We start from the raw sequence: 22256 nt of genomic DNA on the forward strand, positions 1-22256 counted from the left end.
ATGAGTTGGAGGATTCTGTGAAGCCCCTTAAATAGTATATATCCATATATTCGTTTTTCTGGAGGGGGTGTCTATAGCTTTCGGAAGATTCTCAGAGAGAGCACTGACCCTTCAAATGACAGGTAATTCTCAGAGCCAGAGCCCTCACTATCAGCTGCAAAGTCCTTTGTAACTACACAATAAAACAGATGGTGTTCTACCCTCATGGAAAAAAGTTACAATATTATAATTGGTAGGTTGTTCATGCTCAGGCAGTGTTGCAGTGATACATCTTTATAATGATGTTAAATTGTTAAAATTATCTGCCTGGTTCCATAAATATATGATACATTGTCGTTATAAAAGGGGCCTTTCTCATGAAACTTTCAAAAAGAGTTTTACTGTATCATTAATTTGGTATAGAATCAACACATTATTCGCAATAAATATTAATTAATTAAGGATTAACTAAACAATTTTGTGTGTCCCCGTAAAATTTATAAGAGCTTTCTTGGGGGAGATTTAAGAGGGCCTAAGGTGCTTTGAAAACAAAAACCAAAAAGCAGAAATCTGAGGGAATGCCTTGGCTCAGCCAGTCCTGAGGCCGATGTTGAGTTTGTCTTTTAGGGGTCGGTGCTGGGGCTTGAGGTCTTATCCTATCATGAAAAGCCTGAATGCAAAAGGGTATGGGACATGCATGGATGCAGAAACTGCCCCAGTGGTAGACGATGAAGCCACACAGTGCTGTGCGCAATGTATAACCAAACGCGCGAACTGAATCCAAAGCCATCCTGTAAAAATGCTTATTAAAAGAAAAAGCGCAAGCTGAGGTTTTCCCATTAGCTTCCTCCTTCCTAAATGGTCTGTAATACCTGCCCCCAAACCCTGTACCAAGAACTGGCCCTTCTGCTCAGAAGGGAGATGCCGGGAAGTCACTTACCAGATGCAGGGGCCTGGCCACCAGGGGAGCTTCCAGACCCGGCGCCTGCCCTTGCCGAGCTTGGGAGCCTCCCATCAGTCCCGTTCTCGGGCTGGTCTCTGGCCTCTGTCCTGCCGGCTGCTTCTTCATGGGGAAGGCCCATGCCATAGGCACACTGGGGCAAGGGTCCACGTTTCGGGGAACCCACGAGGGGTTCACAGTCCTCCCCAGGAGGGTTCCGGCAGCCTGTGCAGACATCTGCCCAGTTAGGGCTGGGACTGGCTGCCCAGTGCGGGCAATGGCCACCGTCCACCTCTTTTTGTAAGTAGTTTTCAGAGGACATGGGAATCCAATCAGTCCCGCACAGGGGCTCAGTGCAGCTGCAGCTTTCTGAACCCACTGTGCTCTGTGTCCCTGTGAAGCACTGGCTTAAACTGTCATTCTCCCCTACCTCCAGGGGTTCAGAGAAAGGAGGTGTGGATTTGCTTCCAGGCTCAGTGAGGAACAGTAAACGGTCTGCGGGCTGGGAGGGCCTGTCCATGTATTCATCTTCCGTGGGCACCTGTCTGAAGCGGTCTTCCTCTGTCCCGGTCTCGCTGACCAATGAGAGTATCCTGGCATCTTCACCTTGTGCGTAGGGACCACCTCCTACACACGTGCCCTGACAGACACCACCTTGATCTGGGGAGCACGTATCTTCTGGAAATGTCTTATTCTCCAGAGTCAGCAGTAAGACACCTTCACACACTCCCTGTTGACCAAAGGCTGCCGTGTGTGGACTGACACAACTGTCGCCTGAGGACTCCTGCCGATTTACATTCAGAAGGCAGAGGCATTAACACCCAGAGTTATTAGGATGAGTTTAGCTAAACATGGCTGAAAACGGTGTTTACACTGATTACTTCCACCATAACAAGTACAGATGGTATACTGACCATGGCACTTTGTGTTATGAAAAATTACTGAGTGCAGGAGAACTCTAGAATGGAATACAACTGGAAACAAATGAATCTAGCTGCATCTCAGATGAAAAGCATGTTCACACCTGAGCAAGGAGAGGAGCTAACCCAAATGACTTTTGAGCACAGTATTCTGACGACATATTCTCAATCTAAATACAAAACCCAAAAACAACTGTAAACAAATATTGAACTCGAGTTAGCAACTCTGTGTATCACTGTGGTATGCTCTAGTAATTCTGAAACTACTTTCTGTGTATTCTAGAATTGAGCAAATGAGAAAATATATTGAGAATAATAGGAGCCAGGTTTCATACAGCTGGGGAAAGAAAGATTCAAATATGGGAAAGGGAAAGACCAGAATGAATACTGTTGCGTTGGCCTGGAATTGAAGAAATCAGTTTGAGCTTATGCTTTCAAATGTATACATTTTATATCAAAGAAAGTAGATCTAACCGGGCACGATGGCTCATGCCTGTAATCCCAACATTTTGGGAGGCCAAGGTGGGTGGATCACCTGAGTTCAGGAGTTCAAGACCAGCCTGGGCAACACAGTGAAACACCATCTCTACTAAAAATACAAAAATTAGTTGGGCATGGTGGCACGCGCCTGTAATCCCAGCTACTCAGGAGGCTGAGGTAGAAGAATCGCTTGAACCTGGGAGGCGGAGGTTGCAGTGAGCCGAGATTGCGCCATTGCACTCAAGCCTAGATGACAGAGTAAGACTGTCTCAGAAAAAAAAAAAGAAAGAAAGATCTAAAGGACATAATGAAATGATTAATGAAAATGTAATATCAAATGTGGGTTGAATAATAGTATTATACTACTGTTAAATTTCCGGATACATGTACTATGGTTATATATGAGAATGTCCTTGTTCTCTCTCTTTTTTTTTATTATACTTTAAGTTCTAGGGTACATGTGCACAACGTGCAGGTTTGTTACATATGTATACATGTGCCATGTTGGTGTGCTGCACCCATTAACTCATCATTTACATTAGGTATTTCTCCTAATGCTATTCCTCCCCCCTCCCCCCTCCCCACAATAGGCCCCGGTGTGTGATGCTCCCCTTCCTGTGTCCAAGTGATCTCATTGTTCAATTCCCACCTATGAGTGAGAACATGCGGTATTTGGTTTTCTGTTCTTGTGATAGTTTGCTGAGAATGATGGTTTCCAGCTGCATCCATGTCCCTACAAAGGACATGAACTCATCCTTTTTTATGGCTGCATACACACTGAAATATTTAAGGATATGGGACACATGGTCTGCCATTCACTCTAAAATGGTTTGAGAAGAAAACATAACTGTGTTCATATACACACATACAGAGAGTAAGCAAATCACAAAGCAATGAGAGAAAATAGAAACAACTGGTGGGCCTATGTGTAGGGTATATGGAAGGTCTTTGTCCTTTTCTACTACTTTCCTACAATTTTGAATTGTGTCAACATAAAATGTTACCAGAATAACTAGAGAGTCAAGGAAAGTTGCAATTCATCCTTCTCAGGAATCTGTACCAGACAATCAAGATTAGTACTAAAAAAAAATAACATGAACACAGAGATGAGAGAAGTGGAAACAAAGACAAAGAAAACAGGCATCTAGAATGAGCCTGGACTTGGGCTTTGGGCTGCTCTGCAGAGATCTATCCTGGAATTTGAGGTTTGATCACTGCACCTGAAAATGCCCCTTAAGCAAAGAGGCTCAGGCTGGGCGCGGTGGCTCACACTTATAATCCCAGCACTTTGGGAGGCCGAGGCAGGTAGATCACTTGAGGCCAGGAGTTCGAGACCAGCGTGGCCAACACGGTGAAACCCTGTCTCTATTAAAAACACAAAAAAATTAGCCAGGCGTGGTAGTGGGCACCTGTAATCCCAGCTGCTCGGGAGGCTGAGGCAGGAGAATCACTTGAACCTGGGAGGCGGAGGTTGCAGTGAGCTGAGATTGCACCCCTATACTCCAGCCTGGGGCACAGAGTAAGACTCTGTCTCAAAAAAAAGGGGGGTGGGGAGCTCAATATTTGACTAGGATGGCTCTACCAGCCTGTTGAATGTACTTAACAGAGGCACCAACAACTGTTCACTCTACCTTATCTCCACTTAGGCGGCCACAAGCCTCATTGATCCAGTGCCACAAATTAGCTAGAAAACACAAAGCAAGGATAAGGACTTCAAGTTATTATTTCCCACTTTTCTTTTAAATAAAGGTTATTATGTATATTTAAGGTATACAACATGTTACAGGACAAAAATAGATAGTAAAATGGTTACTATAGTGAAGCAAATTAACATACCCATCATCTCACTTAGCTACCCATTTTTATGTGTGTGTGGCAAGATCCGCTAAAATCTACAAATTTAGCAAAAATCTTGAATATGATACAACATGATTAACTACAGTCCCCATCCGTACATTAGATTCCTGGACAACTTTCTTCATCCTGCATATCTGCTACTTTGTTTCCTTTGACCCACATCTCCCCATTTTCTTTCCCCCTGCCCCTGGTAACCATTGTTTTATTCTATATCTCTGTATATTTGACTTTTGGGGAATACTGCACATGTAAGTGCAATCGTTCTAAATTTTTCTTTCTGTATCAGGCTCAGTATTATGACCACTAGGTCAGTTCAATATTATCTTTCAACAGAGTCCACTGCAAGTCTTTCAGTGAGCGCTCCTGGAAGTGAAAGCATTTAAAAGTAAATCAACTGATTTAAAGGCTATGAAGGGCCAGGCACAGTGGCTCACACCTGTAATGCCAGCACTTTGGGAGGCCAAGGCGGGTGGATCACTTGAGGTCAGGAGTTCATGACTAGCCTGGCCAACATGGTGAAACCACATCTCTACTAAAAATACAAAAATTAGCCGGGCATGGTGGCACTCGCCTGTAATCCCAGCTACTCAGGAGGCTGAAGCAGGAGAATTGCTTGAACCTGGGAGGCGGAGGCTGCAGTGAGCTGAGATTGTGCCACTGTACTCCAACCTTGGCGACAGAGCGAAACTCGGTCTCAAAAAAAAACCAAAAATAAAAAAATAAAGGCTATGAAGCCATCTTACTCCTGTCAAAAACAGAACTTCCTGTTCTATGCAAAGCAAAACATGATCCACTAATGTTTCAGTGACTACCTCTGGGCACATTTGGGGCCTGTCAGAGTTGCTGCTATGACTATAGACATTCTCATCCTCTTAAGTTTTCTTTGGTTATGAGGGACTAAGTTAGACATCATAGAAGAACCAAAGAAAATATGTCTAGGAGACTGATTTTTCCAGTAAACTAGCTTGAATGTACTATAAAAGTGAGGCAAGCACAGCAAGCTAGGTGCCAGACCCACTGAGACCAGCAGGCCCCAAGACCTTTTCCACTATATCTGGCTGCTTCTCAGAAGAAAGAAGAATATGTTCAAAAACTACATCTCCACTCACTCTTACAGAAGTGATGAAGCCTAAAAGGTTAAATTTTATGAATTTTAAGAAATCTATGAATTTATATTATACAAAGATACAATTTTATCCTACTTCTAATGAACATTTAATGTTGGGCTCACTATAAAGACTAAAGTTAGGACTGGACCCGGTGGCTCACACCTGTAATCCCAGCACTTTGGGAGGCTGAGGTGGGCGGACTGCTTCAGCTCAGAAGTTTGAGACCAGCTTGGGCAACATGGTGAAACCCCTTCTCTATAAAAAATACAAAAATTAGCCGGGCATGGTGGTGCGTGCCTGTGGTCCCAGCTAATTGGGGGGCTGAGGTGGGAGGATTGTTTGAGCCCAGGAGGGAAGTCGAGGCTGCAGAGAGCTGCTCTTGTGCCACTGCAGTCCTGCCTGGGTGACAAAGTGAGACCCTGTCTCAAAAAGCAACAACAACAACAACAACAACAAAAAGCTGACTAAAGTTAGGAGTTGTCAGATTCTCCATGGGAAGATCATCACATAATAGCTAATGTGCACTTAAGCATGCCAGGGATGGTGCCAAGCAGTCTCATCATAAAATAGGAGAAAGAATAGTGCCTACCTCATGGTGCTGTTGTGAAGATGTACTTAGTACATGCAAAATATATGTAGTCATGTTGGCACATATTAAATATTTAATATATGTCAGCTATTGCGATCATCATCATTATTCTTGCTTCTTTTCTATCACTTTGAAATTATATATCAAGGTAAACTTACCTGCCCTCCCCCGACACCCCGCCAAAAAAAAAGAAAGAGGACAATTGCAGCTGTTTCCTTGGAGAAATCAGTCTAGACAATCACAAATGGCACTAAAAATAAATACCTGTCCATGGAGCTGGTAAACATGCAGACCTGCCATGATCACCTCTGCCCTGGACAACTGCAAACAGCTTCCTAACCACTGCGCCTGCATCTACGCTCACTGTACCTCACATTTGTTTGGTACTCTAAAGCCAGAGGGCCGCCCTCGGTCCCTTTTGCTAAGGACAAGGAGCAAACTCCTTCAGCAGCCCTGCAGGGCTACATGGTCTGGCCGTGCCCTCCTCTCCAGCCTCATCTTCCACTTGGTCCCTGACTTTGTGCTACAATGCCACTAGCTCCCTCCAGCCCGCTAATGCACCGTGCTCCCCTCATCATGCAGCTCTCAGGATAGAATGCCTGTGTTTCTCCTGATGTCCCTTGGCTAGCGAATTCTGACTTGTCTTTCAGATCTTAACTCACACATTTCCTCCTCTGGGAGGCCCTGGCTGGCCTCAGGGATGGGCTGACCTCCTGTCGTCTGCTACCTGGTGCTCAGCACCTTCCCTTGCACACTCGGCTTCCCTCTGTGGGCTTAATGCCTACCCTGCCCACTAAGATGCTTCCTCCAGGAGGGCACTGGCTGTGCCTGCGTTGCTTGATATTGAGACCCCAGTGCCAGTCCAGTCCCTGATGATCAGTAAACACGTAAGGATGAATGGATGAAGAGAGAGCTAACAGTCATGACATCCAATCCAGTAAACGGTAGGCCCATATGGCAGTAAAATAGTATCAAAAAGAAAAACCTAAAGAACCAAACATCAGGAAGTCTGTTTATCTCACATAAACATGACTACAAGTGATGTTTAGTCATCATCTGAACATGCGTTATCCAAATCCCCAGTAATGATGTTGTTAAGGAGGTGAAGTTGCACTAAATAAAAGCATTCAACAATGAACAGACTCTTTAAAAGATGGTCACCACTCGGCTGGGTGTGGTGGCTCACGCCTGTAATCCCAGCACTTTGGGAGGCCAAGGCGGATGGATCACGAGGTCAGGAGTTTGAGACTAGCCTGACCAACATGGTGGAACCCCATCTCTACTAAAAATACAAAAATTAGCCAGGCGTGGTGGCAAATGCCTGTAATCCCAGGTACTCAGGAGGCTGAGGCACGAGAATCGCTTCATCCCGGGAGTCGGAGGTTGCAGTGAGCCGAGATCACACCACTGCACTCTAGCCTGGGTGACAGAGCAAGACTCTGTCTAAAAAAAAAAAAAAAAAAAAAAAAAGTTCACCACTCAAACATTGCTCACTGCTTACCACTGGCATCAGAAATCTCCATCTTTCCTCTTTAATTAGTCTTCTGATTGTCTAGTGTTTCATTTGGCAATGTAATGGTTAGAGAAGCAGCTAGATAGGCAGGGTCTCATGAAGTCCAAGGGTGTGATGTGGGAGAATTGATGAAATCACAGCAAGGCAAAGTGGGCCATATAAATAAGCAATCAACTGGGCCAGGCATTGTGGCTCATGCCTGTAATCCCAGCACTTTGGGAGGCTGAGGCGGGTGGACCACCTGAGGTCGGCAGTTCTAGACCAGCCTGGCCAACATGGTCAAACCCCATCTCTACCAAAAATACAAAAATTAGCTGGGCATGGTGGCAAATGCCTGTAATCCCAGCTCAGGAGGCTGAGGCACGAGAATCACTTGAACCTGGGAGGCGGAGGCTGCAGTGAGTCAAGATCGTGCCATCATACTCCAGCCTAGGCAACATAGCAAGACTCTGTCTAAACAATAAATAAGTAAATAAATAAGTAAATAAATAAATAAATAAGAGAGCAACTGAAAATGGAAAAGGATTGTGAAACATCATGTTTTTAATATTCAAGTCAAAAGAGAATGACTTGAATATTAAAGGATTAAGAGATATTCTTAGGAAATCTAATGAAGTCTTGAATCCTTTCATAAAAATTACACATTTTTAGCTTTGTAGTCTAAAAGTTAAACATGACATGATGTTTAAAGACACTAACAAATTTCTATGGGAAAATTATTCCCAAGAAACAGGATAAGACTTGGCTGTCTATTCTAAGAATAAGCACCTAAATTTTATTCAATATAACTTATTTTCATAATCTGAGGTTCTTTTTTTTTTTTTTTTTTTTTTTTTGAGATGAAGTTCCACTCTTGTCCAGGCTGGAGTGCAATGGCATGATCTTGGCTCATTGCAACCTCTGCCTCCTGGGTTCAAGCGACTTCCTACCTCAGCCTCTCAAGTAGCTAGGATTACAGGCATGTGCCACCATGTCTGGTTAATTTTGCATTTTTAGTAGAGATGGGGTTTCACCATGTTGGCCAGGCTGGTCTCGAACTCCTGACTTCAGGTAATCCACCTGCCTTGGCCTCTCAAATTGCTGGGATTACAGGTGTGAGCCACCGCACCTGGTGGAGGTTCTTATTTCAAAGTAACACTCCAGTCAGGAATTCCCCCTACTGATCATCTAAATATTTTATGTATATTTTAAATGCACGCATTAAAAATTGATGTATTCTAGGATAAATGCAAGCTGCTGTATACGTGATGCTATACAGTCTATACAACTTAAACATGGAGCTTACAAGTCATCAGTTTCCTGAACACCAGAGTATTCTTTTTCCCTTATATATAACTAGGCAGAATATTGGCTTTTTCAGGTTTTTGGAGTTCTATTTCTTTTTGTCAGAGAATGATAAAACATGATCTAGAAATCTATCTCTTTTAAGATTAATTTGCAAAAAGCGCCATAGACACAATACCTGTGAGTGCTTTCCCTTTTTTCCTATAGCAAACGCCAAAGATGATGGCAGCCACTAGGGCCACAGACGTGAAAAGAAGCAGAATTATTAAACCGGGCAAGTAAACCTGGGGTTCTGTATTGAAAGAAAATGAGAAATATGGTATTAAAGATTCTTTAATTTTGCGCAGTTGAAAAACAAATCCTGGTAAATCAAACCTCAGAATGAAAAATGTTGGTTTGGGATAGCAGAAGTGAGAGTCCCCACCCCTGGCTGCCCTTTGTCCACGAGTGCTCACATTCTGAAGGGTGAGATCCACAATCTTAGCCAGCCTGGCTCAGTCCGGTTGCACTCTATGGGAGAGCAGCCCAGGACCATTGCGGTGTTTCTACCTTAGAACATCTCTAATCATGCTCACCACACCACCCAGTCTCATTCTGGCTAACCTCCAGAACCCTTCAGTATCCCCAGATGAATGACCTCCGCAGACAAAAGGAGTTTCTTCTATCTCTTTCCTAATAGCAACAGGGCACCAGGGCTTTGCCGGTCATGAGAACAGAAACACAGCCATCCTGTGAAATATTTCTGGAATTTTCATCCCCAACACCATGTGGACCCAAACGTTTTCTTCATCCCTCCCTGATCACTTCATTGCTAGAATCCTTGTTAAAAACTCTTGATTTGGCCGGGCGCGGTGGCTCAAGCCTGTAATCCCAGCACTTTGGGAGGCCGAGACGGGCGGATCACAAGGTCAGGAGATCGAGACCATCCTGGCTAACACGGTGAAACCCCGTCTCTACTAAAAAATACAAAAAAACTAGCCGGGCGCGGTGGCGGGCGCCTGTAGTCCCAGCTACTCGGGAGGCTGAGGCAGGAGAACGGCGTGAACCCGGGAGGCGGAGCTTGCAGTGAGCTGAGATCCGGCCACTGTACTCCAGCCTGGGCGACAGAGCGAGACTCCGTCTCAAAAAAAAAAAAAAAAAAAAAAAAAAAAAACTCTTGATTTACTTGACCTGGTTTCCTGGACTCCTACTTTTCCTCTCCTTCTCTTTTTTAAAATAACTTTTTATTCCTTCAGTTATATTTAATGTTATCTGCCAAACGGTCTTTAAAAAGTTTGCTCTGATTGTGTAACTCCACATCCAGAATGCTTTAATGTCTTCCTGTTTCCCAAAATGTTAAGGCCAAACCCCTGATTTCTTGGTCAAAGCTTGTTAACCCGGTTATTCTGTGGCCTATTGTTCTCTTTCCTCATCTGAAAGGTCTCCTTGCCACTTAAGCCATCTCTTCCGATATCTGGACCCGCATCTCTACACTGTCCTGTTCACCAAGTAACCAGCCTCCACCATCAACTTTCTGGCAATCTGAAACTCCACTTAAGACTAACTTAATGTGGCCATGGGCAGCAGCTCACTCCTGTAATCCTAGCACTTTGGGAGGCCAAGGTGGGTGGATTACCTGAGGCCAGGAGTTTGAGACCAGCCTGGCCAACATCGTGAAACCCCGTCTCTACTAAAAATACAAAAATTAGCTGGTCATGGTGGTGTGTGTCTGTAATCCCAGCTACTCAGGAGGCTGAGGCAGGAGAATCGCTTGAACTCACGAGTTGGAGGTTGCAGTGAGCCGTTATCATGCCACTGCACTCCAGCCTGGGTGACAGAGCAAGACTCCGTCTCAAAAATAATAATAATAATAATAATTTAATCTGCAACATGTTCCATAGATGATAGCAAGATCCTAACAATTTTGGGAGATGACCAAAATCTCCTCATAGACACTTGTGACCGCCATCATCCCACCGTGTCTGAGCATTTTATGTTTGCAGCTCTATTTTCTTTTTATGCATATTAAAACATGATTAGTTACCCCCAATCCAGTGTAGAAAATTATCAAGGAAACAACATACCTGGAGTTAAACTACTAATTAAAATGAAACATTGAGCTGACCGTGCACAGGATGAAACAACGGGGGAGAGGATGCCTGCAGATCCATGTGCCATCTGGGAGGGATCTAAATGATCTGACTACCCCGGGGCACATCTATCAACCCACAGGCTCGTTTTAAACATACCATTTGGTGGTTTTCTAGATGGCAGAGAAGAACTGCAAACCACATCGGATTTCTCTGTCCCATGATGTTCTACCGTCTTTCCAAGGGAGGTACAGCTGTGGCGGGTGGGGGGCGGGGGGGGTGGAAGGCAGTTCAGTGCTTTGGTTTTATATGCTTGTTTTTTGAAAAATGAACAAATGCAAGGCTCTCCCAGATGGCCAGCTCCTTCAGGAGAGGAACCCATGCCTTCCTGGACATTTGAATCCTCTGTGCCTTCTACAGGGAGGAGAACATCACAAGGTGGGACAAAGAAATAAGCAAAAGCAAACGCTGCCTGTGTTCTCTGACAGCTACTCTGAGAGTGTGGTCAGCAAAGCAGCAGAGCAGAGTCTTCAGGAAAGAATATTCTGGCCGTGCCCGGTGGCTCAGGCCTATCATCCTAGCACTTTGGAAGGCTGAAGCAAGAAGATTGCTTGAGCCCAGGAATAAGAGACTATCCTGGGCAACACGGTGAAACCCTGTCTCTACAAAAAATTTAAAAATTAGCTGGGTGTGATGTACGTGCCTGGGGTCTCAGCTACTGGGGAGGCAAAGGCAGGAGGACTGCTTGAGCCCAGGAGGTTGAAGCTGCAGGAAGCCATGTTTGTACCACTGCACTTCAGCCTGGGCAACAGAGCAAGATCATGTCTCAAGAAAAAAAAAAGTATATTCCAATAGCTTCAATTACATGGTTAAGTGATATACTTTTGCTGATTGTTTTTTTTGAAAAACACAGAAAATCCTCTTGAACATAAAATTTGGATAAGTGAATCAGAAAATAAACATTTATTTATGTATTTTAATTTAATTTTCGTTGTTTAAAAATGTGAGACAGGGTCTTGGTATGTTGCCCAGGCTGTTCTCAAATTCCTGGGCTCAAGCAATCCTCCTGCCTCAGCGTCCTGAGTAGTTGGGATTACAGGCATGCGCCACCACGCCTGGCAGAAAATAAACATTTCATAAGGAATATACAGGGAACTGAAAGAATCATTACATTGATTATTAGTATTCAACAACAAGCATGAGATGAAAGCACCCATGAATTCCACTATAGATACACTCACATACGTGAGAAATCATACATAGATGAGATTCTTCATCACAAAATTATGTATTACTATAAAAGACTGGGAACAACCTAAGTGACTATAAATAAAGAACTTATTACATAACTTACACTTCATCTCTACAATGAAATACTATGCAGCTGTGAAAAGCCACGAAAATCATGAACTGATGAACTAATATAGAAAAAGCTTCAGGATATAATATGTGGAAAAAAAAAAACCCAAGATGTTTACAGCGTGCAAACATTTATATAAACAGGAGGCTTCTATATGTGTGTACACACACACACATACACACACACAAATATCTGGATGAATAAATCAGTGATGTTGGGAAGTTGGGAGAAGTAGGCATGACCACTGAATAAATGTTATAAATCATTTTCAACCAAACAAGGTTAGAAAAAGCTGCAACCATAAGTCACAGATTACCAAATCTAAAAAGTCACACGAAGTTCCTGTCACACATAGGGCTGAAGAATTAGTTTGACTGGTTTATTTTCCCCATGTTGAACTGACAGACTTTTTCCATTTTGAATGTGGCTTCAAGAGGAAGCCTAACCCAACAGAATCCATCCGTTTTCAACCCAGACGAGACAGTGGAGGTTGAGTTGTTTAAAAACCAACCATCTCTTCTGACTCCTTTGTTGTTACTTACTTGGTCCAGGGTCTGCATTTGTCCGTGGAGGAGAAGGCGTCTGAGAAGTAGCCTGCAAGGCAAGGTTTGCACACCGTGTCCTTGTTGAGCTGCACTGTGAAAAAAAAACAAAAAAGAAAAACCCAGACAGAACAAACACAGAACAAACGAGGTCACTTAGAGATCATCCAGGCTGAGACCCCAGAGGACTGGAGGTGAGGCGCTGCCCCTGTCTGCTCTCACCTCCCACCCCTGTGCCTACCCCGTGTCTGATTCCTTCAGCTCCCACAGGCTTGGGCCCACAAAGCAGTTCTGACCCCAGCAGTGAGTTACAGAACCACGCTCGGAAAGGTAACTGGCTCGATGTCGGACCACTAACACTTATCTGTGATGTCCAGGTCAGGCCAGCTCTGGTCCTGACCTTTTGTGGTTCAGAGTCACTTCCCTGGTCACCAACACTTTGTTTCCTAGTGTGGGAGCCGGTGTTGACTGCTCCTGCTATCTGCCTCTTGTTTTTCCCTACGCACCTATGTACCTACGTACCTGTTCAAATCAAACATTAATTTGAACAGCTTTTTTTTCCTTCTTTTCTTTTGAGACAGAGTCTCGCTCTGTCGCCCAGGCTGGAGTGCAGTGGCGCGATCTCAGCTCACTGCAAGCTCCGCCTCCCGGGTTCACCCCATTCTCCTGCCTCAGCCTCCCGAGTAGCTGGGACCACAGGTGCTAGCCCAGCCTTTGTCTGCAAGGAATGGCAGACCCATTACTACTTTGAAGGGAAACTCACTGTCCCTACCTCTTCTGATGAGCTTAATCTCCTCAGTCCAAGTATCAGAGTCTCAGTTAAAAAAAGAAGACAAGGAAGAACCCTACAGGTCTCTTTCCCTGCAACCAAGGGTTGGTATCAAACATTTTCTATAAAGGGTCATACAGTAAGTATCTTAGGCTTTGTAGGCCTGTGGTCTCTGCTGCAGCTACTCATAGCATGAAAGCAGTCCAACAATACATTAAAAACAATGGATAAGGGTGTGTTCCAATAAAACTTTACTGATAAACACAGTGGCACAATGGATGTTAGACTCCTTCCTTAATGGACAGCATTGAAAGCAGGAGTTGATCCTGGTTAGTAAACTGACTTGACTCTCATATTCCTCATGAACTACACTGTCAAAATAAATGTCTCAGGTTTCCTATGCCTATTCCCTCTACTGCAATCCACGCATGATGATTCTTCGGTAAGTCCCAGGAAGAACACTGGCTGCGATGTGATATCACAATCAGGCAACTGGCTGGTGCCCAAGCCACAAATGACTCCTGAAATTAGTAGCACTTCTGTGATTTACTTTCACGAATAAAACACTAAAAAAAGGAATTAAATTTTCTTTGTCCAAAGTCAAGTACAAAGTATATTCTTGATTTCTGCAATTTGGCTGGCTAAGTAGGGTACCTGCTCCTGCATCTAGCAATTTGATTTGCCTTGAAATCTAATAACTCACATGAATTTGAACAGGTTTTTTTTTTTTTTTGAAGACATAGTCTCGCTCTGTCACCCAGGCTGGAGTGCAGTGGCACAATCTCCGCTCACTGTCAATTCTGCCTCCCAGGTTCACACCATTCTCCTGCCTCAGCCTCCTGAGTAGCTGGGACTACAGGTGCCCGCCACCGTGCCTGGCTAATTTTTTGTATTTTTTTAGTAGAGACGGGGTTTCACCGTGTTAGCCAGGATGGTCTTGATCTCCTGACCTCGTGATCCGCCCGCCTCGGCCTCCCAAAGTGCTGGGATTACAGGCATGAGCCACCGCACCCGGCCAATTTGAACAGCTTTTTAAAAGAGAAGCACAATCTAGAGTTGTGAGAAGCTCTCAAAATCTAAGACGTGGGGGCTAACAGGCATGCAAAGGGTTAAGGGTGCTAATTTCCATAGCTTGACTTCCATGTGACTCTTAGTAACACTGACCTGCCAGAAGCATCCTGCAGGCTCCTTTCCTTGCTCCCTTTCCTAATCACACTTTTCCCACTTTACAAAAGGCACACTTCTTACCCACCCCAGAGTTTGCTGCTATGCTGCCAAACCTCTGAGATGTCGAACTAAGTGACAAGTGGAAACACTGGTGATGGCAGAGCTCCCGCGCCCCCCGGCACACCTCCCACCTTTCCCGCTCTATCAAGGGCAAAAGCAGGATGACAGAAATGGGGCAGCTGCGATCAGGCTGAGTTGTTCTGAACTGAAATTAAGCAGGGTGGGGCAGGAGTGAAATTTCCATTCATCTACCCCTTCCCCTCTATCCTCCACCTATTTTGTCCCAAAATGAACCCATTTCCAAAGGTACAAGGCAGAGAGAACGTCTAATAGAACCCCTGATGTGACATGCTGGTGAAAAGCTGGAGGAAAGGCTCTGGGCCGCTTCTATTTTAGAATCAGAATTCAGAGGGAGTTGGCTGTGATAGGGAGATCTATTTTAACAATTAAAAAATCAAGTTAGACTTTTTGTAACAGAAAGCACATCTGGTTTAGTCAATGCATTTGATAATAAAGACCAAGTGTGTCAGTTAGACTCTGTGATGGATATTATCCTTGATATGAATTGAAATGGATAGTATTTTAATTCTCCCAACCCTGTCCAAGTATTTTGGGTTAAAACCAGGTGCCTCTAAGGGAATGGTTAATAGGCATAAATAATCATGTGTTAAGTCTTGGAAAAAACTGCTTTTGTTATACTTCCTAGAATTCAGGAAAGCAAATGACTCTAAGAAATACTTTTTCAACTCAAAAGAATTTCTATTTCTTTACTTTCAACAAAATTGGAGGACACAATTGAATTATCAACTGATAGATCATTAAAAATAACTTCTGATATCACATCAGTAGGTGAGCTTGGACACATAAATCAGAAGGTACTGAAAAAAATTGAGGGACACGCCTATAACCAAAGTGTTTCCTTTGCCATTCAGTTATTTATGTGAACAAATTTCTCAGCACTTACATACATAAAAAAAGTAGAAACAAAATTGATGCTGAATGCTGTTGCATTTTAGCAATAAGTAATATTCAGCCATAAATATATGAATTGGAAAAAAAATCCCACTCATTATGGAGGTCAGAGGTTTTTACTTTTATGATTATAATACAGCAAAATAGGATATATTCATTTTTGACCAATTGTGTAATAGTAAAGGTAGTGACAACTTGGTCCAGAAGAAATGCTTTTAGTCCCAGGTCAAAGTAAATATTTAAAAATTAATATTTCAGGCGAGTGTGGTGGCTCACGCCTATAATCCCAGCACTTTCGAAGGCTAAGGCAGGCAGATCACCTGAGGTCGGGAGTTTGAGACCAGCCTGACCAACATGGAGAAATCTCGCCTCTACTAAAAATACAAAATTAGCCAGACATGGTGGAGCATGACTGTAATCCCAGTTATTCAGGAGGCTGAGGCAGGAGAATTGCTTGAACCTGGGAGGCAGAGGTTGCAGTGAGCTGAGATCGCGCCATTGCACTCCAGCCTGGGCAACAAGAGTGAAACTCCATTTCAAAAAAAAAGATAGGTGCGTATTTTTCAATAGGTGCATATTTGAACATGAAAACGTGATTAGTAAAACCCCTCCAAGGATAAGAAATATATCAGGATAAAATTCTGTGGAGAAGGCGGAATGGATAGGAAACAAAAGGAGAGAAAGGAATTATGTAAACTGTCAAATAGTTAAATATGATTAGTGCATTTAAAAATGAATCATAGTGGGCATCAAATGGCCATGGTGTTTACATTCCACTGGATTCGTTTCTTCAGTGTTATCGCAGTTACAATTCCCTGGTACCTAAGTCCTTATCAGTTCTTTAAACTTGTAACAAAAATTTTTAGATGTCAACTTAAAAACGTGCTGGGGTGGGGGATGCATGGTTTTGCCAAAATTCTAATGGGCGCACACTCTTTAAAAATGTCCAACCGCCCCTGCACTATCCTGCTGGCTCCTAAGTAGGGATCCTAGGTTTCTACAGATGGAGGAGCCCCAGCGCCCCCTGGCCACGGCCAGAGCATGTGGGCAAATTGCCCGCAGTCCCTTTGAAGAACCTAAGCGGAGGATTCATTCTCAGGTCTTGCCTGGGCCTGCATCTCGTGGAAAATCAGCCCCCACCTTTCCCCACCCCTCGGGTTCCTCCAATGCTGCCTAGCACCCTGGAGCTTTCTTGCTGCTATTATCAAGACTGTCTCAAAGCTGGCTTTGCATGGCTCAGCAAGAGCCGACAGACGCACACATCCAACCCGTACACGGGTGCTGGGCGCCCAGGCCCGGCGCGCACTCGGTGTTGCGGCGGCAGCACTCGCAATCCTGGCTCCAGTGGTACCCAGCCGTGCAGGCGCAGCGCCGGGGGGCCGTGCTGTTGCCGGCGTCCACGGCCACCAGGGCCTTGCCTGTGGGAGACAAGAGACAGGTCATTAGACAGGGAGGGGCGGCCAGCCCAGACACACCGCTCACGACTGCACTATCCAACATCCAGCCCAGAACAGGCCAGACCAGCAGCCCGCCTGGCGGGCCTGCAGAGTGAATCACCAGGGCACTGCCCGAGAAGTCCCAAGTTCCTCCTCGCACTTCCTGCACTGGCACGAAAACGTCACGGGGGGTTCTTCTCTCTCTCATAATTAAGAGTTTTGTGGGCTTTTTTTAAAAGTCAATTTTCATGTTAGTAGGAAGATAAGGACTTGGGAATTGATGATCATTGAATGTTCTGGCAAATGCAGAAGGGTCACAGAGCTGAGCTTCCTCATTTTTCGAAGTTCAAATACCACATACATAAGACTAACGCGAGTTTGGACCTTAGAGAATAAGGCTTCTGGAGGTTTAGGATTCATCTCAGGATCCTGAGGCATCCCAGGGTGAAAACGGGCTGTTGTGGAGTTACATGAGTGGAGAGGGCACAGAGGCAGGCCCAGTGACGTGCTTAGAGGCAAACTCTCCTCAAGCACTCAGGATAACATATTTGTCTCTGTTTTCACAACACATGGCCTTCTGGTTCCAAATCTCCTGGACCCTTCCAGTTTTTCTGGAATGCAGGTATGTATGGTTTTTCCAAAACCATGGGAATTGATCTGTTGTAAACACTACACACACACACACACACACGTATCTGTTATAAACTACATACACACACACACGTATCTGTTATAAACTACATACACACACACACGTATCTGTTATAAACTACATACACACACACGTATCTGTTATAAACTACATACACACACACATATCTGTTATAAACTATATACACACACACATCTGTTATAAACTACATACACACACAAATAGGAATCAAATTATGGATCAATCAACAGTCCTCATTATTTGCAGATTCATATTTGTGAATTCACCTACTCAATGAAATTTATTTGCACCCCAAAATCAATCCTCTTGGTAATTCTGCAGTCCTTCAGGGACAGAACCGTGTACATTTCGAGTTGCTCCACACTCAGGTTTCTGGCTGAGGTTGGACCAGGCGATGCTCTGCCTTCTTGTTTCAGCTCACAGAAGGTAAACAAGCGTTTTGTTGGTGATTTCCCTGCTTATAACAGCCCCCAACTGTCGTGCTGAAGAGCTGTCTAGTGTTCTAAGTGCAAGAAGGCTGTGGTGTGCCTTATGGAGAAAATAACTGTTAGAGAAGCTTCGCTCAGGCATGAATGACAGTGCTGTTGGTCATGAGTGCAATGTTAATGAATCAACAACATGTATCAAATAAGGTGTCTTTAAACAGAAACACACATGAAACAAGGTTATGTGGTGATCAGTCCGTGACGGTGTGACTGGAGGCTTGCAGGAACCTCACCCTGTAATCCACTAGGACTAATGGCTCAGGATTTGCTAATTCAGCATTCCTGGTGACTTTACAGAACACAGCTACCGTGCATAACCAGAGTCAACTGCACGTATGTGCATGACCCCGCCCCCCAACATGATACAAACCAATAACATGATTTAAAACAGACCTTGTACCCTTCTAGGGCTCCTTCTCACCTGGATTGTCCAAACAGCCCCTGCACCTTATATTCCTGAATACTTACAGGAATTCCAAGGGAAAAACAAGCAAACAAACCAGAAACGCTCTGTCTCTTATTGTCTCAAGTTATAGCCCGTAGGGAGGGGACATTTCCTATTTCCAATCTTTATAGACCCAAGCTTAGTGACCCTGGAGAAGTCCCCCCATCTCCTGCAGTGCCCACTCTTCCAAGTCCCCAGTCAGCTCTGCAACATCAAGGTCAATACTCAGAAACATGTCCACAATGCATGGGAACGTCCACAGACACATGCCACTTCTCTGGAAAATTCCAGCTACTCCTAGGATCCCATCTGAATGTAAGCCTGGGTTGTGATGAATAATTTTGACATAATTTAAAGTATTGTATGTAATGTACCAGATTTTTGGCTTTAATCAACTTTGGCAGTAGACAGAATGAATCTTTATTTCCAAGAGACAGCAATGAGTCAAGGTCATTACTAAGCAGTAGGAAATTAAAAAGGCTTGATCAGATGCTTCTGCTCAGTGGAGTTTCCATGTTACCTTCCCCAGCCAAAATCTGCCAGCTGTCTCCAGCATATTAGAAAAATTGTGGTGTTCAAAGAAACACTTATTCTCTAATTCTGTCCACTGGGGAAAAAACTTCTATACACAAGGATCAATCCAGTAGTGAGTCTTCTCTAGAATCCAGACTGAGGTCACTAAATACAATGTTCCTCTAAAAACAATCAGGAATCCTTAGAGAAACATCTGATTATAGTTTAAGACAAGAATTATGCAAGCTAAGCATGGAAGCAATAGATGCCTGGGCTGTATCAAAACACCTGGGGCCACCTCATCGAAGTGTGACAATCTAAGCACCATTACAACCAGTTACTGCAGGCAGGGGACCGTGGCTCACACCTGTAATCCCAGCACTTTGGGAGGCCTAAGCAGAGGGATCACTTGAGGTCAGGAGTTCAGGAAGAGCCTGGCCACACGGTGAAATGCCCTCTCTACTAAAAAATACAAATGTTATCAGGGCATGGTGGCACATGCCTGTCATCCCAGCTACTTGGGAGGCCAAGGCAGGAGAATCGTTTGAACCTGGGAGGCCAAGGTTGCCGTGGGCCAAAATTGTGCCACTGCACTCCAGCCTGGGCGACAGAGCAAGACTCAAAAACAAACAAACAAACAATAACTGCAATAGACTGAAACTGAAACACCTCAAATACCTCCATAATATAAGTCCTTGGAAGAATGCTGGATGATTAAGATATTGTTTTGCAAAGTGATAAGGTTAAAAGCATTTATTCTATCTTTTCTATATGTACTGCACTGCAGGATAAATGCTTGTAACTTTATCAATAAATAGTTGATGAGGGAAGTTTATCTTCATAAAGTATGCCAGCTAATAAATGAAAAAGAAATGAGAGAATCAGAACATCACCTTTCTGCACCCCCTAATGGAAACAAATCTAAACCATGACCATCAGCAGCTGCTAATGTTAGAAAGAGGAAGGCTCAGCTATTACATGGTTCCAGTATTCTATGTGTGAACTATATTATATATGAAGTTTGCCACAAACAAAACAAAAAACAAAGCAGAATCTGACCGGCCTTCTAGGTCTAAGAACCAATTTATAGGACATTGATCTAACAACCAATTTATAAGAAGGGGTCAGGCCTGTAATCCCAGCACTTTGGGAGGCCGAGGTGGATGCATCACTTGAGGTCAGGAGTTTGAGACCAGCCTGGCCAACACAGCAAAACCTCATCTCTACTAAAAATACAAAAATTAGCCAGGCATGGTGGCACATGCCTGTAATCCCAGCTACTGGGGAGGCTGAGGCGGGAGAATAGCTTAAATTCAGGAGGGGATGGTTGCAGTGAGCCGAGATTGTGCCACTGCACTCCAGCCTGGGTGACAGAGAAAGACTCCATCTCAAAAAAAAAAAAAAAAAAAAAAAAAAAAAAAAAAAAAAAAAAAAAAAGAAGAAAAGAGAAATATAAGGGACAGAAGAATACATTAAATGATACCAAGGGAATGCAACCAACAAAATCTGGCCTGTGGAATCTCCACAGAACTAACGTCATGGCTTCTTCAACAAATGAGCTCAATGGAAAAAGGAAAGAAGAGAGAGAAAGGAACCTGTGTCTCTTAAGAGAATTAAGAGACATGTTTTGCTCCTGATTCCTTCAAATAAACTATACTTTAAAAAACATTCCAGGCAAAAAACTTAAGGCAGTCTGGTAAGGAGATGAAACTGTGTTAATAAAATATTTATAGTTTAGGAAAAAGGTCAAGAGTAGACCTGGTTTTGAGTCCTGCTTCACATGTGTTAACCTTGGAGAAGTTATTCAACCTCTCTGAATCTGTTTCTCAATCTTTAAAGGGGATAGGCCGGGCGCGGTGGCTCACGCCTGTAATCCCAGCACTTTGGGAGGCCGAGGCGGGCTCATCATGAGGTCAGGATATTGAGACCATCCTGGCTAACACAGTGAAACCCGTCTCTACTAAAAGCACAAAAAATTAGCCGGGCATGGTGGGGAGCGCCTATAGTCCCAGCTACTCAGGAGGCTGAGGCAGGAGAATGGCGTGAACCTGGGAGGTGGAGCTTGCAGTGAGCTGAGATTGCGCCACTGCACTCCAGCCTGGGCAACAGAGCAAGACTCTGTCTCAAATAAATAAATAAATAAAATAAAATAAAATAAAATAAAATAAAAGGGATAAGTATGGCTACCTACAGGGTTTGGAGGAGGATTAAACCACACAAAATAGGTGGGAACATTATGGAAACATTATGTCAAGTCTATGATGTGTCCCATGATTAAATGGCAACATAAATATATTCCAGAACAAATGTTCTAAATGAAGAATTTTAACACAGGCCTTGGGGATTTAAAATGCATCTTTCTTGGGATCTGTAGTCACAACTTCCTTCCATGTTCCTGAAATGAAACATGATCGGTTGCCTCTAAAAATGTTTCTACAGAAAAAGAGGTCTGAGGTCTCTACACTTCACACTGACACGACAGGCTCACCTGTATCACAAACTTTATGCAACAAGCATTTATCTTCCTCATTCCAGGTATCCAAGTATTCATCCGGGCCACAGGGCAGACATACACTGTCAGAGGTAGTAGTGCATTTAGAAGACATGTACTTTCCTTTAAAAAATAAAGGGGAAAAATACAACCATCAAAAACCCAAACCATAACAGCAACACAAAGCAAAACAGCAACACAAATCGCACCCATCTATGGGACCAGTAACCATTGGTGCCCATGATCCCAGGACACCCCCCAAAGACGACATGACACAGGAGAAGAGGCCACAGTGCACAGTGACTGCAGCACCCTGGGCTCCTTGGGCCACTCAGCTGGCTGAAATAACCCCACCTGGGTCTGCTGAGCCTGAGGTCACAGCAGTTTCTTAATTCTTCTTAAGTAAAAAGTCAACCACCCTCTGCACCCAGAAAGTCTGCTAAGGAACAGAATGATGGGCCAGGCACGGTGGCTCACACCTGTAATCCCAGCACTTCGGGAGGCGGATCACCTGAGGCCAGAAATTTGAGACTAGCCTGGCCAACATGGTGAAATCTCGTCTCTACTGAAAATACAAAAATCAGCTGGGCGTGGTGGCAGGTG

The 22256-nt window shown here is 44.1% G+C and overlaps 1 protein-coding gene across 1 annotated transcript in view; it reads right to left on the reverse strand.

The window, feature by feature from the left end:
• TNFRSF11A (TNF receptor superfamily member 11a) overlaps positions 1 to 22256 on the reverse strand; it is a 45821-nt gene that overhangs the window by 16808 nt on the left and 6757 nt on the right. The window contains exons 2-8 of the mRNA XM_050767178.1: positions 21651 to 21776; positions 16885 to 17028; positions 12643 to 12736; positions 10900 to 10994; positions 8850 to 8963; positions 3951 to 4003; positions 920 to 1703 (exon numbers count right to left, since the gene is read on the reverse strand). Of these exons, the coding sequence (XP_050623135.1) occupies positions 920 to 1703; positions 3951 to 4003; positions 8850 to 8963; positions 10900 to 10994; positions 12643 to 12736; positions 16885 to 17028; positions 21651 to 21768 (1402 nt within the window). The 5' untranslated portion in view covers positions 21769 to 21776. The remainder of the gene's footprint in view (positions 1 to 919; positions 1704 to 3950; positions 4004 to 8849; positions 8964 to 10899; positions 10995 to 12642; positions 12737 to 16884; positions 17029 to 21650; positions 21777 to 22256) is intronic.

The sequence above is a fragment of the Macaca thibetana genome, chromosome 18, assembly GCF_024542745.1.
Source record: "Macaca thibetana thibetana isolate TM-01 chromosome 18, ASM2454274v1, whole genome shotgun sequence".
Taxonomy (NCBI): Eukaryota; Metazoa; Chordata; class Mammalia; order Primates; family Cercopithecidae; genus Macaca; species Macaca thibetana.